Genomic DNA, 17198 nt, shown 5'->3' with positions numbered 1-17198 from the left:
TTATGAGTCTTATCTTATTTCTCTGGTTTTCTCTAATTATATATCTAATTTATACATATACAGGTTAGGGTATTATCCTTGTCTGACTTTGTTATTAGCTAATTATTTGGTCCGTTTTATGAATCATAGAACAACTTTTTGTGTCAACAACAACGTGGCAATCTGCCAACAAATTGAGCGTGTTTGTTGAATTTGTTTACACCCACTCATTTCACTAATTTTTATCGTGCTCAATAGTTTTGTAGGCTACAAACCCAAACTGTAAAATATGTTTCCGTTTTGATATGGTCTGGAATTTCATTTGGTTGTTTGATTCAGTTTTGTGTAGGAAGCATGTATAACACATGGTTAGAGTGAACTACAAATAAAATACAAATACAAAATGCAGCTAGATTTAAAAAGGTATTCAGCAAAACTTGGTCACAGAAAAAAGAAATTTAGTCACAGAATATCTTTTGAATGTAAAATTGTACCATTTTAAAAATTAAACATTTTAACATTTAAAAAAAAAAAAAAAAAAAAAAATTACTTAGACATTTTTCATTCTAGAAGTGCCAAAGCTCATGTGAGTGTTGAATTTTTTATAATTTCTTCTTTTGACTTCAACAGGAATCAACTGAACTATATCACAGAGGAGCTTGTCAACCCATATCGGTAAGAAGCATTGCGTTAAAACTTCCACCGGACGACTTAACAAGGTCACTTATGGATACCAGTAATTCAATATAGATTACTGCTGTTGCAAAGAGAAAAATTGTACCTTAAGTGTAGTTAATTTGCCATCTTGCATAGTCAATATTTGGTTTTCGAGTCCTTGAACAAACTTGAAATTCTCTCCTGTTTGTGTACCAAGCTACTCAAGGAAGACTTCTTTTTATACACCAAATAGAGTGATAAGGTGAATTGTAATTTGGTCACCATTGTTTTAACACGAAAGAGTTTTCCTTTATTGTGGCAGGTCATTGTTAGAGTTGAAATGAATAGACTTGTCATTGGGAGACATCTGGATGACATAATCCACCTTGTTAACATTTAGCTGATCCAACACCCATTGCAAATAGTCACACATCCCTCGATATGATTGTCTATTAACTAATTTTGTTGATTATTGTGACTGATTAGTCATTTGACAACAAATTTGGAGATGCTCAAGTATCATGTATTTATTCACAATTACATCGCATTTTCCTTCGACGAAAGTACAATGACAGGTCTCTCTGACTTGAATCCATTCACGTCTGAAGAAGGCTTGCTAAGCATGCCAAAAATACTGACCCCAGACAAGAAAACCTTTGTAGTATATAAATATACATATTGAAGTACAATGAACGCATAATTTCCATATCCACTTCTAAATATGCTATAATTTCTCCCGATTTCTGCCACTCTCCCATTTGATTACGATTCCTATTTCCTTGACAGGAATCTACCGTTGGCTATTCTGATTGGTATTCCCATGGTAACGCTGATCTACATCCTGGTCAATATTGCCTACTTCACCGTCTTGACTCCGACAGAGATGCTCAGCGCTTCAGCGGTGGCAGTCGTGAGTGGTTCATCCTTCATCAAAAAAATATAATAAAAAATATGTAAAGAAAATGACAACCCAAATCTTACAACCGGTGATGTATTCAAGACGCCCTCCCCCCACCCCCCTCCCCTCCTCCCTAACATCCTGCTTGAATTTCCTTAGGGTAACTGAGAGCGATTTGCAAGGAATCCAGAAAACTTTCTAATATTTATTTCAAATCTTCTCGTTATTAAGGTCTGCTGGTTAAGAGCAGCTATTCTGTATATGATGTTTAAGTATACTATAATGAAGGCCGGTTTGAATTGTTAGAAATAGTAACCAAATGTTACCCATCCCATACACCCACTCCAGACCCCACTAACACTCCACACAACCCTCTATATATCCCATCACACCCACTTCTTACATTTGGAATACAAGAAAACTTAAGCAACATGGACCGGGTGACTTTCGTGCGCCTTTGTGTTGATGATCTGATTTACAAGCCTATGGCAGGGGTACGGTAAAGTCGTTTGCTTGGATGCAGTGACTAATGGTTCAACAGTGGGGTGTGTGACTACCTGAAGTGGAAAGCATAATTGCCTTCGAGTGTGTTGCCAATTAGGATCAAAGAGTTTACTAGTCATTTGCATATTTGTCATATAAAAAAGATTGGGGAATTAATTATTGGATGGATCTGAGATGGTTAAAGATTAGTGAATGTTTCTTGAGTGGATTGCATTTGGAAACATAATTTACTGAATTTACTGGAATTGATAAAAAGATGAGTGAATTATTAATCACTGCATAGAGATTAGTGAATTAATAAATGGGTACGGATTCTTAATTACCAAACCGATGGAGATTACTGAATGTCTGCATGGGTACAGATTAGTGACTTAATAACTGCATGGATAAATACTAGTGAATAAATAACCGAACAAGTCAAACGTGAGTGAATTAATTTACTGCAGGATGAAGTTTTAATTAAGTACTTAGTGAGTAGAGATTGTTAATTACCTCATGGATACAGATAAGGGAATTATTAATTAATTAATTAGAGGTCACTTTGATATTATGCTACAGGCACAATCGTTCTGCTTTCATGGCACTCTGGTCATCTTTATGACCAAGAGATCTCTTTGATATCACCACAGTGCTATCAAAACCATCAGGGTGGCGGGGAGGGGGGTGGGGGTATCGGGTGTTCAAGCAGACTTGGAAGAAGCATTACAGTCCACTTGTCAGAACTTTGGTTATCATACAAAACAGTAAACCTTGCGTTCTGCTGTCGTAAGCAGCCTTGATCTACACAACTGAGACGGATGACCTCACACAATTGAGGTGACTTTGTAACCTGAAGCAGCCAACAAGCTTTTACTATGAGGTTTAACCCATGTAAACAATTTGTGGTTTAGTTTGCATAGCAACCTACTTTGGTTGTACAAAAACAAGCAAAAAAACAAAATAAATACAGACAGATCTCTCAGCACTTTAGTGGTCATCTTTCTCCATCCTTTTGATGATAGAGCTAACATTTTCTACTCCCACTAAAGTGAAATGACCTTGGATGTTGAGTTCAAATTGAGAGATTATTTTACTAATAGTGCGGAAAACAGTGGCATTAAAGCAGTAGTTATGGTAACCAAAAACAAAAGAAATACAATTCCAGACAACGATGGGATATGTTAGGTTTTGCAACATTGCTAAGTAGTCCTTTTTGTGATGCTTTTTTTGGCATAAACTGATGAAGATGCTAACGGCATTGTAATAGAATGATTTCAATAATATTTGCATAATTAGTGTAGCAGGTTGGTTATTGTGTAGAACATATGTGTTATGCAATACCAGATAAATTATTCCCCAATTACTTGTTAGGATTGTTGATAATTCCAGGTAATTTTGACCTTTAACGTAGATTTAAATTTGAAAATACCTGAAAATGCAACTTAAATGAATGGAATATTGTATTGCTCGTATTTTGAGTAAGCATGTTTGAGAATTATGAATGTTGCTTCCCATAAAACAATGAACATGATGAAAGGTCCTTTGCACATGTACTGCTCTACATGTATACTTGCTTGGTATATAAATGTTACCCATGTTTGAGTCTTTTGTCACATAACTTTACAAAAGTTCAGCCCCACACATTCAAGTGTGCACACTCGAAACAGTGAAGTTTGCACCCAGTGGGACATCGGATAAGGTGCTGCCACAATCCAGCACAGACAATTATATTCCTCAACTAAATATAGGAATGTACTTCTCTGAAAACTATTGCACTTAGTCCCACATTGACAATTGACAATTCATAATCATGGACGTGAAATATGAATCTAAGAGACTGACTTCGGTCAGCTTGCGGCTTTGATAAGCCAGTGAGGCTTCTTCACGAGTTACTGCTTGCAGGAGGATCTAAAATACATACATACATACTGAGGAAGATCAAACAAGCTTCTTAAACCTATTGAGGGAAAATGCTCTGAGATTAGTAGTACTAGAAGGCTAGAAATGTGATAATTTTTGACCCGTTTTGGTCTTTCTGGCATGTTTAGGTAGGAAATACTGATGACTTGTAAGAAATAAACTTTCATGAACAAGGGAAAGACTATGTTTCAGCATCATAGCAACTGTCACCATGGTGATTTCTTGCAGGCAGTTTAGACTTTTAAAACAGAAAATCAAGATCTAAACTGAATAGAACAATATTAAAGTCAAGAGATTTTGATTTCTTTGTTATGTTTTGTTTTGTAAACAGACTTTTGCGAATCGCACCCTGGGACCCATGGCTTGGATTATTCCATTCTTTGTGTGCTGTTCTACATTCGGTGCCGCCAATGGAACCCTGTTCACAGCTTCACGGTAATACCTTATTCCACCCATAGTTTGTTGTTGTTGTTGTTATTAGTAAGTGATCATTAAATGTGAGTTCTTAACCTGGTGACTGTAGAAGGAGGGAAGTGAGTGGTGGATGGGGGGGGGGTGGGGGAGGATGTTTCCATAGTGACAATTTTTTTTCCTTAAGTTTTAGGTGTCCTAAACATGACTTTGATAACAACCTCAACATTTTGCCAGCCAGACAGACAGGCCAAGTTTAATTTTGATATTTGTGCAGAGCAATTTTTGGTGTATAAGTATTGCAGTAATTTCTAAAATAATGAAGATACGAAGAATATGAAGGGTCTTCTAAGAACTGGTATACATTGTTATGTTTTCTTTATTAATTTACATATTTGTATATTTTGCTTTAACCAAATAAGTTACACCCGGGTAGAAGCTGCGTCTTACACTCTGTGAAGGTTATGACCGATAAACACAAACTGACTTTTTGTTTGTTGATATGATTTGTTTGTAGGTTGTGTTATGTTGCTGGTCGTGAAGGTCAACTGGTGGAGGTCATGTCAATGGTTCATGTGAAGAGGTTTACCCCAACACCTGCTTTATTGTTCACAGTAAGTATGATATCAGAGAGAGAAAACATGGCAGGTTTCAAGGATTATTCCATATTACCAAGTTCATCCCATGCTTTCAGCGACCCCAATTGTGGGAGAAACCAGCAAGGGCTAATGGATTACAACTTGCACGTCAAGTGGCTTCCAATTCAACATTTTAACTTAAATTTGGAAACTTTTTGGTTCCTTGCTTTTTGCCTTGGTTCCTTGCTTTTTGCAAAGCAAGGAACCTATGCGTTCAACTTGGCGTGTGTGTGTGTGTGTGTGTGTGTGTGTGTATGTGTGTGTGTGTGTATGTGACGCTTGGCTTGTGTACACGATATCTCAATAAGGAAATGATGTATCATGATCAAACTTGTTGGGTGGATAGCCCATAGTAAGAGGAAGATCCCTATTTTTTTTGGTGCCCGCAAAGGTCACCAAAGGTCAGTTAGATGCCAAAAACCAATATCTTAAAAACAGCAATAACTCCCATTGACAGGGTCCCACATGATTGATATTTTGGGAGTAGTTGTGAATGGGGTAAGGGATCGTTTTCAAACATAACGGTAATGTGATCCAAGGTCAACAAAGGTCAGTTAATGATAAAAAACTAGTATTTTTGCGATAACTTGAGAACGAAATGTCCGTTAGAGTTGGGAGTTGCTTCAGTGTTATCCAATTGTCGACCCGCATCTGGGTGACCCTTGACCTCAATTTGACCTCTGGTGACCTTTACGTGTTTTTGGGGATTTTTACAGTTTTGATGCTATTTTCAGATGTCAAAGGTACCTTCTGATCATAAATGTCAATAGGTTGACCCCGTGTGACCTTTATGTGCGAAGTTATATGGGGTCAAAGTTTTTCGGTCGGAGTTAGGATGGCTGTACAGACTTGTCGTTTTGTTTTTTGGAATCAGGAGACTAAACTACATCTGAAACCAAGGTCAAAAGGTCAAAGGTCAAATTAGAAAAAAATGTGCTTATTTTGGGAGGAAACAAGCAAAAAAGAAAATGTTAGGTTTTGATGCTAGATTTGGATATCAAAGGTACCTTCCGATCAAAAATGTCAATTGGTTGACCTTCGTGTGACCTTCGTGTGCGAAGTTATACGAGGTCAAAGTTAATTTTCAGACATTTAATGCAACAACTCCCAGTTCCAAGGTGTGACATGCTTGATATTTTTGGACAAGTTGCAATTGGTATAGGGGAATATTTTCAAACTTAACGGTCATGTGATCCGAGGTCACCAAAGGTCAATTAATGTTAAAAAACTAGTATATTGGGGGTAGAAAATGGGCAAAGAAAAAAATGTTTGAATTTGTATAGTTTGATTCTCTATTTAGGTCTCATCAATCAAAAATGTCAATAAGTTGACCCAAGGTGACCTTTGTGTGTTAAGTTATATGAGGTCAAAGTTAATTTTCAGACATTTAGTGTAATAACTCCCAGTGCCAAGGTGTTGCACAGTTGATATTTTGAGACAAGTTGCAAATGGTATAGGGGAATATTTTCAAACTTAACGGTCATGTGATCCGAGGTCACCAAAGGTCAATTAATGATAAAAAACTAATATTTTTGCGATAACTTGAGAACAAATTGTCTGATAGGGTTGGGAGTTGCTTCAATGTAATCCAATTGTTGACCCGCATCTAGGTGACCCTTGACCTCAATTTGACCTTTGGTGACCTTTTCGTGTTTTGTGGATTTTTACAGTTTTGATGCTATTTTCAGATGTTAAAGGTACCTTCTGATCATAAATGTCAATGGGTTGACCCCCGTGTGACCTTCGTGTGCGAAGTTATATGAGGTCAAAGTTAATTTTCAGACATTTAATGCAATAACTCCCAGTTCCAAGGTGCGACAAGGCTGATTTTTTTGGAAAAGTTGCAAATGGTACAGGGGAATATTTTCAAACTTAACGGTCATGTGATCCAAGGTCACCAAAGGTCAATTAATGATAAAAAACTAATATTTTTGCGATAAATTGAGAACAAATTGTCTGTTAGGGTTGGGAGTTGCTTCAATGTAATCCAATTGTCGACCCACATCTGGGTGACCCTTGACCTCAATTTGACCTCTGGTGACCTTTTCGTGTTTTGTGGATTTTTACAGTTTTGATGCTATTTTCAGATGTTAAAGGTACCTTCTGATCATAAATGTCAATTGTTTGACCCCCATGTGACCTTCCTGTGCGAAGTTATATGAGGTCAAAGTTAATTTTCAGACATTTAGTGTAATAACTCCCAGTTCCAAGGTGCGACAAGGCTGATTTTTTTGGAAAAGTTGCAAATGGTATAGGGGTATATTTTCAAACTTAACGGTCATGTGATACAAGGTCACCAAAGGTCAATTAATAATAAAAAAACTAGTATTTTTGCGATCACTTGAGAACAAATTGTCCGTTAGGGTTGGGAGTTGCTTCAATGTAATCCAATTGTTGACCCGCATCTGGGTGACCCTTGACCTCAATTTGACCTTTGGTGACCTTTTTGTGTTTTGTGGATTTTTACAGTTTCGATGCTATTTTCAGATGTCAAAGGTACCTTCTGATCACAAATGTCAATAGGTTGACCCCTGTGTGACCTTCGTGTGCGAAGTTATGAGGTCAAAGTTAATTTTCAGACATTTAATGCAATAACTCCCAGTTCCAAGTGTTACAAGGTTAATTTTTTTGGAAAAGTTGCAAATGGTATAGGAGAATATTTTCAAACTTAACGGTCATGTGATCCAACGTCACCAAAGGTCAGCTAATGATAAAAAAGTAGTATTTTGGGGGGAGAAATTGGGCAAAGAAAAAATGTTTGAATTTTGACAGTCATGCTCTCTTTAGGTCTCACTGATCAAAAATGTCAATTGGTTGACCTCCGGATGACCTTTGTGTGTGAAGTTATGTATACAAGTTCAAAGTTAATTTTTAGACATTTAATGCAATTAAATCTCAATGTCAAGGTGTGACATGGTTGATATTTTGGGACAAGTTGTGAATGGGGTGGTGGAACATTTTGAAACTTAAAGGTCATGCCATCTGAGGTCACCAATGTTATCATATCTGTTGACACGCTTGCAGGTCTCTTATATTTCTTACATTTTCGACGCCATATTTAGATCTCAAAAGTGCCTTTTGATCAAAAATCCGATCACATTTTGTGATCACAAAAGTGTTGGCTACACTGTTGGTTACTTTATGGGAACATGTAGGACCACAATTACTTGGACTATTTGAGCCCAATCTTGCTTGATAATATTATGTGTATTGTCATATACCCTAAGCAAGGAACCACAGTGCCCTTGGGCTCTTGTTAATTTAGAGAATCATTCAGATGGGAAAACAGTAGATTGCTCTTGGATGAAAAACCCACCTTACTATGACCCGGCCGGGTATTGAACCTGGAACCCTCCCGATTGCAAAGCCTCATTGCTTTAAATGCCACCGCCTTTATCCACAGCCCCGGTTAATGGAAAGTGTGTGCTGTGATTTTAACTCCAAATAAAGCCTTGCAATTTACAAACATGGCAGGGTTATACCATTATTACAAATGAAATGGTTGACCCCAGTTAATGTTGGGCTGTTTATTGGAATGGTGACATCTTGATGCGCCAAATGAAACCTTGCAATTTCTAAACTTGGTGTAGTAACACCCTTATACCATATATGAAAATGTATTGCCCTGTTGTCTGATGAGTTGTTTATGGAATGGTTACATATTCAACTGCTTGCATTGTACAAACATGGTCGGGTTACACTTTTCATTAAAAAGTGAAGAAGAACACCTTACTTCCTGTTGAACTTTATATGATAAAGTGTGACATTCCAAGCATGATTGATTTCAAAGCATTTCATGTTATTAGCATGGCATGGGTGAAACAAAAAGTTAATTATCTGTGACACACAGACACCTGTTACTCAAACATTGCAATTGAGGGGGAGAGGTGGAGGTTTCCTTCCTATCATCTGTTTTTTTTTTTGGGGGGAAGGGGTGATCCATTCTTTTTTAATGATAGTCTTCATATGTGACAATTACTTTTAATAGTAAATGTCAAGTATAATGAGATTAATTAAACTAACGAAGAAAAATACAAGTAAAAGTGATCCCTGTTGGTGCTTCTCACCTACTATTTCTCCTCTTGTTATTTCCGCAGTCGATTGTGTCCATACTCATGTTGATTCCGAATGACTTTGATACGCTGGTTAACTACTTCAGCTTTGCAGCGTGGCTGTTCTATGGACTGACCACTGCTGCTGTTCTCGTGTTGAGGTATCAGCACCCTGAATGGACGAGACCGATCAAGGTATTTAAATTTTTACTCTGTAGTGTCGAACACTTATTACTTTGTCTAGATCAGTGGTTCTCAAAGTGGTCCCTGCCAGCCCCGGGGGCGTTGGGAAGTCTCAGGGGGGCGCTTTAGGGTACACAGGGAGTAGGGGGTGTTGGCACTGATTTGGGGGTCCCTGGCTATTACTCTCTATACCAGTTTCACAGTTTGCCTGCCTTCTGCAGGTTTTGGTGATATTGCAAACAGAAAAAGTTAACTGAGAAAAAAATAAATGTTGTTGAGAGAAAATTCATCTTGTAGGGAATGTAGGCTATTTTTTAATTCCTATATGCATATCTTTGGACAATCTGATTGCTCGCTTGAGCAGACGACTATGAATGTTAGGTCTAGGGGAGGGGGAAGGGGTAGGGGGAATTGGGACAGTTCAAGATGGTTGAAGGGAGCGGTCCTCTAAAATAGTTTGAGAACCACTGGCCTAGATCATCCCTCCTGCACCTTTTGAAAAGGTGGGAGTGAGGGGTGTCTGGGGTATAAAAGGTGCATGTCTTCAGAAAGCCCCCCCTCCCTCTCTACTGTCTATTTGTACCCTTCGTGCTCCAGTTCAAACCTTAATACTCTTCCTTGGTGGGTATGTCTGTATGTATGCCAATTGAGGATTTTATCTTAGCGCTGAGTACATGTGATATGTGGATGATCCCAAGACTCTGATTTCTTGCTTGTGTTTGGCATCATTTGTCCGACCTTAACTGACTATAAGCAAATTAAAGATGTGAGCTGTCTATTACCAATCTGTACCGAGCTTGCATGCCCTATTCTATGTGATATTCTCATGTACGGTAAATTAGAGAGACAAAATGGTGTCGGAAATATTGCTCAGTATAACTTCATATACACTTTACAATGTCACTTTACGCATGTCACCTATTACACAGATCAGTGCTGTCCCCCTGACTATGTATCCGATCTCAAACTTCATGTCAGAAGTATTTCTAGTATCAGTCAATATACAATGGGTTTGGGAGAATATATCATTTTTTTTTTTGAAGAATAAGCCACGTTAAATGATTTTGTCATTTCTGGAGTTTACTTTCATCAGTGGGTTCCTTTATTTCTCTCATATTTCTTATTTTGAGATAGATCTGTGGTCAATGTGCTTACTGGATACTATCTATCGGTATCTGTTTGTAGAAGGGAGAGAGAATTTTAACTTGTTTCTCAGAAGAATAAGACACTTTAAATGATTTTGTAATTTCTGGAGTTTACTTTCATCAGTGGGGTCCTTTATTTCTTTCATATTTCATATGGTCAGTGTCCTTACTGTGTAGTATCTGTCTGGATTTGTAGGAAGGAGAGATAATTTCAACCTGTTTCTCTGTATAATACTCTGTACATTTGTTTCATGACAGGTTCCCCTGGTCATACCCATCATTGTGGTGATCGCGTCGGTTTACTTGGTAATAGCGCCGATCATCGATGACCCGCAGGTGGAATTTCTCTACGCAGCCATGTTCATCCTAGCGGGGCTCATCTTCTACTTCCCGTTTATCCACTATGGGTACAGACCCAGGATTATGAGTGAGTGAAAACGTTAACTGGCGAAACGTCAACCAACGAATGAACTGAATCCGATTCCTAATGAAATAACTCATCTTTGCTGATATCGAATGCATTCCTCTTCGCAAAGTTCAATCGCCCACATGCTGAATGGGGCTTGTAGCTTAGTCAGTACATGGGGTGGTATTTTAATTCTTGAAAAAGAGTGACAGATGCCGTTCATTTTGGAATTGTTGTAGCCATTTTGTGTAAGGCTAATTCAGTTGGGAAGAATGTGGGTTACAGCTGGATGAAAAACAAGAACAGCCTGAGCTCAAGTCACATGACCTCCCCAGGTTAATGATTTCATTGCATAAATGCTTTTTTAAGCTGTAAAATTGGTTCTTGGAAAAGTTTGGAAATACAAACCCTGGAACAGTTAGATATACCTCTTATATTATCACAGAGTTTGCTTTTTCTATTTCAAACCTCACATTGTTTTATAATTTGCTCTCTCTCACCAACAGAACATTTCACGACGCTTATTCAGGTTCTACTCGAGGTGGCACCAAGCTTTTATTTATCTCCTGAGGAGGAACAGGAGCTCCAAGGCAAACCTTAAAAGAAAAGGTTAACGCCAAAGAAAACACCCATCAACCATCATGGCCAGTATGTGTAAATTCACCTACGCTGTCCGCATGGTACCGCTGAGGTATCTCGTACAGTTGAAAAGTCTGCGAAAATGTCTTCTTCTTTTAGTTACGTGTTCCCATGATTGGCTCAACGCCATCCACTTTAGGGTTGCTTATACAGGACTCTGTCGCTAAACACAGAGTATATTTTCTTCGATATAGCAACTTCTATGCAGCTTAATTTCTAATTGGTTGGCTTTCATTCCTTCTCTGATAACATGCAAAACTATTTTCCACGATATTTATTACAAAAGAAAAAAGGTTCCGAGGGTACTCTCCCATTAATTTTTATTCCACGTGGAGAGGAAGACAGAAAAATATCTTGGTACTTATTTTTGCAAGACAAAATTTCTGATAACATATTTTCCTAAGTATATAAATGAAAAATATGAAAATAAGGTACGGTATTCGTGTAGATATAAGAATAAATGTAAATGGTGTCCGTTCATATAACCTTTTTGTGGTGTCTTATGTAACGTACCTCCGATGGTACCTTCTAAAAATCAATACATATTTATAAAATGTCATGCTGTGACCTTTGGAGAGATTAATATATATATATATATATATATATCTATGCATCCTTTCTTTATATCATGTACTCAGCTTCCCTACATGTTAATTTTTGTCGTGGAAATAAATGGTTAGTTTTACAAATTCCCTATTAGAGAAATAGTACATTGATACGTATATATCATGGGTAAATCAATATGAAAAATGTGAAAGATTTGAAAAATACGTTAAGACTTTCTGGGTTGTTTGAAATGCAAATGGTGTGCGATTGCTTGTGATGCAGGGTACTTGCATTATGGGTGGTGCAAGGACTGCTGACTGGCACACCCTCCTTTCCCCTCTTTCCATAAAATAAGGATCACCACAAATGAAGGGTTGGATAGCTCAGTTGGTAGAAGCATGGGACTTATGACTCAATCCTGTGGTCACAAATTTGATGGCATCGCATGTGGTCAGTTGGAATTGATGTAAAAGGTATGTAAACTGAACTTGATAAAAAGGTACCCTGTACGGATGCAGCCATTTATATAATCCTGCCACTTCATAAAGAATATAGTTTGCGAAAATGCCCTGTCAGTTTTCATATTCGAAATTTCTATAAGTAATAACAAATTTGTAAAATTGTAACCAACATTGTTGAATGTTACTGACAAATGGGCTTGACAGGATACCTGTGTAGATGATGGTTGGATTGTTTGAACGATTGAAGCCATCTAGAAATATTTTGATTTTATGTTATAGATTTGCTTATAAGGAGTGAGTAATTTATCTTTTAAAGACCTGGATAAATTGTAAAAGCTGGGTGACATGTTGGCTGCTGGGGGGGGGGGGGGGGGGAGGGAGAAGGATTTTGAGGATGGATGTTTTGTGGTAGAAGTCACGTTTTAGACTAACTAGGTTCCCTTTGGTCCACTATACAATACTTTCTGTGCATCATGTTAGGTCATAAGAGACGTACGTTTGCTGTCATTCTATTGGGGTAAAACCCTCTACCTGCCAGTAAAATGAAAGAATTCCGTTGCTCAGGTGAAGTGTAGCACGGTGTTCACATATTCACATAAATCAAACTCTCATGGTGAGTAATGGTGTAGATCTTTAGAAAATAGTAGTTATAAGTTATATTTTGCTACCTGAGTTAAGCAGTCTCCCCAAGTTAATAGTTTTAGTCTTGTATCAAGGCATGGTCTTCTCATCACACAACTTTATATTGTTTAGCCCCTGGTAACCATGGTAACTTGTTACACCCACACACCCAAGTGTGCACAATTCAAAAAGTCACTCCCAGGGTGCTACAGTGCACCACATCTACATGTCCCCCGGGGGACTTCCCTTAGGGTGCAGCCACAAAGTGTCACATGCATTTATATTTACGAGTTACCGTACCTCACAGGACCCCATTTATACACCTGGGTGAAGAGAGGCAATGGAGATAAAGTGCCTTGCCCAAGGACACAATGTAATGATCTAGCCAGGACTGGAACCTGCTATCTTTGGAATGCGTACTTACATTACATCAGAAACCTTATCCTGTCACATGATTTCACCATGTTATTGCGGCTAGGACATTCTTCTAAATTTAGTTGTAAAATTTTCTCTTAATTTTCCTTGCGTTCTCAATGCCTTTTTTAACAAAGATTATATATGATATTTTAGTACCTTTCTAGAAACACATTTTGGGGTTTTTTGAAGAAAAAAAAAACAAGGCTGTCATGCAAATTTGATCATATCATAATCATAATAATATCATAATAATAATTGATCATAATTATCATAAAAGAATCAATTGTTATAGAAATTGGATGATCCAGTCTTTGAGTTAATTACCATTGAAACAATTAAATTTTGGTTATTTGTGAATGAATGATAAGTGCCAAAATTTACTATTGAAATATAATAATGTACTTCATTCATAGCCTATATTATTCATTGGCTTCCCCCCCCCCACCCCCATCTCACCCCCACCATGATATAAAAATCTCCCCAATATGTCCCTATTCTTACCTCTTCTTCAACCCATTAAGTAGATCATCTCTGAAAGTAAAACAAACAAAAACTTAGACAATTTTAAGAAAATTGTCTGTTCGGTGTCTTTAATTATGGTCGGCACAAGAGCGACGTTTTATGAATCCTTTCAAAATGGGATGAAGGAGGTGGGTGTTTCAGAGGTGTTAGTTTTTTTGGGATATTATATTTTATGTTGTTCATCAGGGCTCTGTACTGTGTATATTCCTTAGAAGTAATTTGGATGGATGCAGTGGTCTTAATCACTAATGGTTTTCATGGTATTGACAACATTCGTGGTACGAAACAGGGTATTGATTGTTGTTAACAATAGAATGTATTGTATTTATGTAACAATAGAATGTATTGTATTTCTGCAATAGAATGTATTGTGTTTGATAGTTTGCCTGGTCAATAAAATGTCTTTTGCAATTTACAGTATTTTCTGCAAAACAAGAAGTTACATCAATGATTGCTCAGAAATCAGTGAGCATCTTGCAAAACCCTCTAAATTGTGTTGAAGATATGAAATGAATTTTCCATGACGATGCCATGGTTGTGACCCACCGTGGTTGTGACCTACCGTGGATGTGACCCACTGTGGTTGTGACCCACTGTGGTTGTGACCCACCGTGGTTGTGACTCACCATGGTCCATGATCTCTCGAAATTTAATCAGATCATTTCCTACGAGGCTGTGAACGAATAATTACCAGAAAAGTATAATTATGAAGGAGAAAAACTGGTTGTGGCTGTGACCCACCATTGTTGTGACCCACCATGGTTGTGAATCTACATGGTTGTGACCCACCATGGTCCATGATCGTTTGAAATTTAAGAAATCATTTCCTAGGAGGCTATGAACGAATAATTCCAAGAAAATTATATTTACGAAATAGCTGCAAAATGCAAAAAAAATATCCAAATTATGAAGAAAACGGTGGAAAATGAAAAGTTGATGGAATACATACATTATTTCTAAATATTTCAAGCAAAGTTAATTTACTTCATTTTGTGATTAATGCCTTGCTTGTATTGATTCCCAGACTGAAATGACTATTGATTCGGTGCTAGTTCTAAAATATGTTTAGCTGTCGGTAACCTTGCAAAACCATCTTGTTAAATTCCATGATGAGAAACGGTGTTTTGTGTTTCTTTGTGTTTCGTGTCTTGTGCGCATAAAATTGACGAAAAATTTAACTGTGTAACTAAGCAGTGTTACCATGGTAATAAGGATGTTAAGTATCGTTTGGCCATTTCAAAAGGTTTTTTTTTTTTTTTTACCAGTTCTGAGCTGTTTTTATCAGTTCTGTACAAGTTGGGTCCTGCTTAATCTTGGTAGGCACAGTATTATACCACTCAGGAATTCCGAGGAAATAAGTTTTTGTATTCACACAGAAATCTGTTAAAGGATGACATTAAGATTTAGAATTTTAGTCATTGATATTTGATAATCTGACAAACAAACCAAAAAATAGAGCTCTAGAAATGTTTTGTACAGCTATTACGATTTATTCACCTTTCAAATAATGCTAAATGCGTGGAATACGTCTTTATGGCAACATTCATAATAGCATAATCTCCTCATTGTAAATGTCAATCCAATGTGCTAATTGGCAATCCATTGTGGTATAAATTATAATAACTCAACCAATACATGTTCTATTTAACTGCATATTAACAACAAAACACCCATTCAATGATGTTTGATACTGCATTGTCCGTGTCAAGTTTTTAAAAGGATTGTAATGAATGTTATTTGAGGTCATTTTTAGCAGTTGTATGTTTTGCTACTTGAACACTATGGTTGCATCTGAGGAACTGACCTTATGACCTTATGTGCTAGACTAAGTAACCCAGCCACTTTAGTTGATAAACCTCAGATGTTACAAGAAAGCGGTATAGACATAGATCCTGAACTGATAGCGGTATGTGTTGATGGTAAACAACATCTAAACAATGTCCGTATCTGAAGTCATCATTTAAATGCATCTAATCAAATATACCAAACAATTCTGTTGATTCTGACTTAGTTTTTATGACATCTATAAAGGCAATCTATGACGCAATGTGCTCCAAATGGCATTTTAAGTTTAAATTTGTTTTGTTTTTACTTGTCATGATTGTGCAACAATATGTCCCAACATTAGACACTTACTTAACACAAGTGTCTATATTTAAAACAAAGAGATTAAAATTAATACTTACGTGTCTTACGTCTCAAGGTAACATGTGAGAATACTGGTATCAAAACCTGTATATTTTATTAGTTAAAATTATAGTGCTACTACATTGCAGTGCAATTGTGACGATGTTCTTTGTGGTATCGGTTGATGTGAAATACAAAAGAAAACAAAAAGGAACGTCAATGTGTTTTATTTTTATTTTGTCAAGCCCTCCCCCACCCCCTCGTAACCCGTAGTTATACAATTTTTAAAACAATATTTTGAGATTTCTGAAAGAGATACTTGGTAACAAATATTCTGATCTGAAGTCACGGTACACAAGAAGTTATACCCCATGCACTCTGACACCCCACTGCCCCTCCACCCAGTGTAGAGGGACCTGTGAGTGATACATACGTGTATGTGATGATGCGATGGGCTGCTCATTGTGACCCTTTCCATGGATCCTGCCTGATGCATAGCGCATGGGGGGCAAATGTCCTCGTAATAACTGTCACAGCAAAGAGTTTTACGCAGAGTGGTGCTGCCACAAGCCTCAATTTGAACATCAATAAACATGGGTATTACTCCTATGCCTCTTTTCCTCCACTCCACCAGTTTTATGGCTTTTTATGGCGTTTTAGGCTATGACAGCACATTCAACTTTTGCCACCATGACCGTTTAGATTTTGAGCTAGGAGGTTAGCATAGTGCTCCCCCAACCCATCTGCCAGCTCTCGCTGCGGAATCATCTTGTTTCACACAGGATGTTCTAAACTGCCTTAACTCACCTTCAATCCTCCATATTTTTAGACCATCAGTAGTTTATTTCATCCTTTTCAACATCCAAGGATAAAGAAAATGATGATGACTCGGACAATGCCCCCCCCCCCACCCGCCAAAAAGTAAAACACTATAGTAGGCCACTTTAGGCCTATTTTCTGGCAATGGTCACCTTTCAGGATGACGTGCACTACTCTAATTGGTACGGTATCTTATAGTGGAAATCATCACATACCAATGATAGGAGTCGTTTTATTTACAAATAGTTATCAAAGCCATATTTTGTTTTCAAGT

General features: G+C 37.4%; 1 protein-coding gene across 4 annotated transcripts in view; it reads left to right on the top strand.

Moving 5' to 3' along the window:
- The window catches only part of LOC139965603 (b(0,+)-type amino acid transporter 1-like), a 55369-nt gene extending 39408 nt beyond the window's left edge, over window positions 1-15961 (top strand). For all 4 annotated transcript variants that reach the window (XM_071968141.1, XM_071968139.1, XM_071968142.1 and 1 more), the window contains exons 7-13: window positions 610-654; window positions 1423-1546; window positions 4269-4372; window positions 4866-4962; window positions 9084-9233; window positions 10625-10793; window positions 11279-15961. In XM_071968141.1, coding sequence (XP_071824242.1) covers window positions 610-654; window positions 1423-1546; window positions 4269-4372; window positions 4866-4962; window positions 9084-9233; window positions 10625-10793; window positions 11279-11373 — 784 coding nt within the window. In that variant the 3' untranslated portion in view covers window positions 11374-15961. The remainder of the gene's footprint in view (window positions 1-609; window positions 655-1422; window positions 1547-4268; window positions 4373-4865; window positions 4963-9083; window positions 9234-10624; window positions 10794-11278) is intronic.
- Window positions 15962-17198: the final 1237 nt, after the last annotated feature.

This window comes from Apostichopus japonicus, chromosome 3 (assembly GCF_037975245.1).
Source record: "Apostichopus japonicus isolate 1M-3 chromosome 3, ASM3797524v1, whole genome shotgun sequence".
Classification (NCBI taxonomy): domain Eukaryota; kingdom Metazoa; phylum Echinodermata; class Holothuroidea; order Aspidochirotida; family Stichopodidae; genus Apostichopus; species Apostichopus japonicus.
The sequence above is the reverse complement of the archived record's forward strand: the minus strand, read 5'-3'. Positions and strand labels throughout refer to the sequence as shown.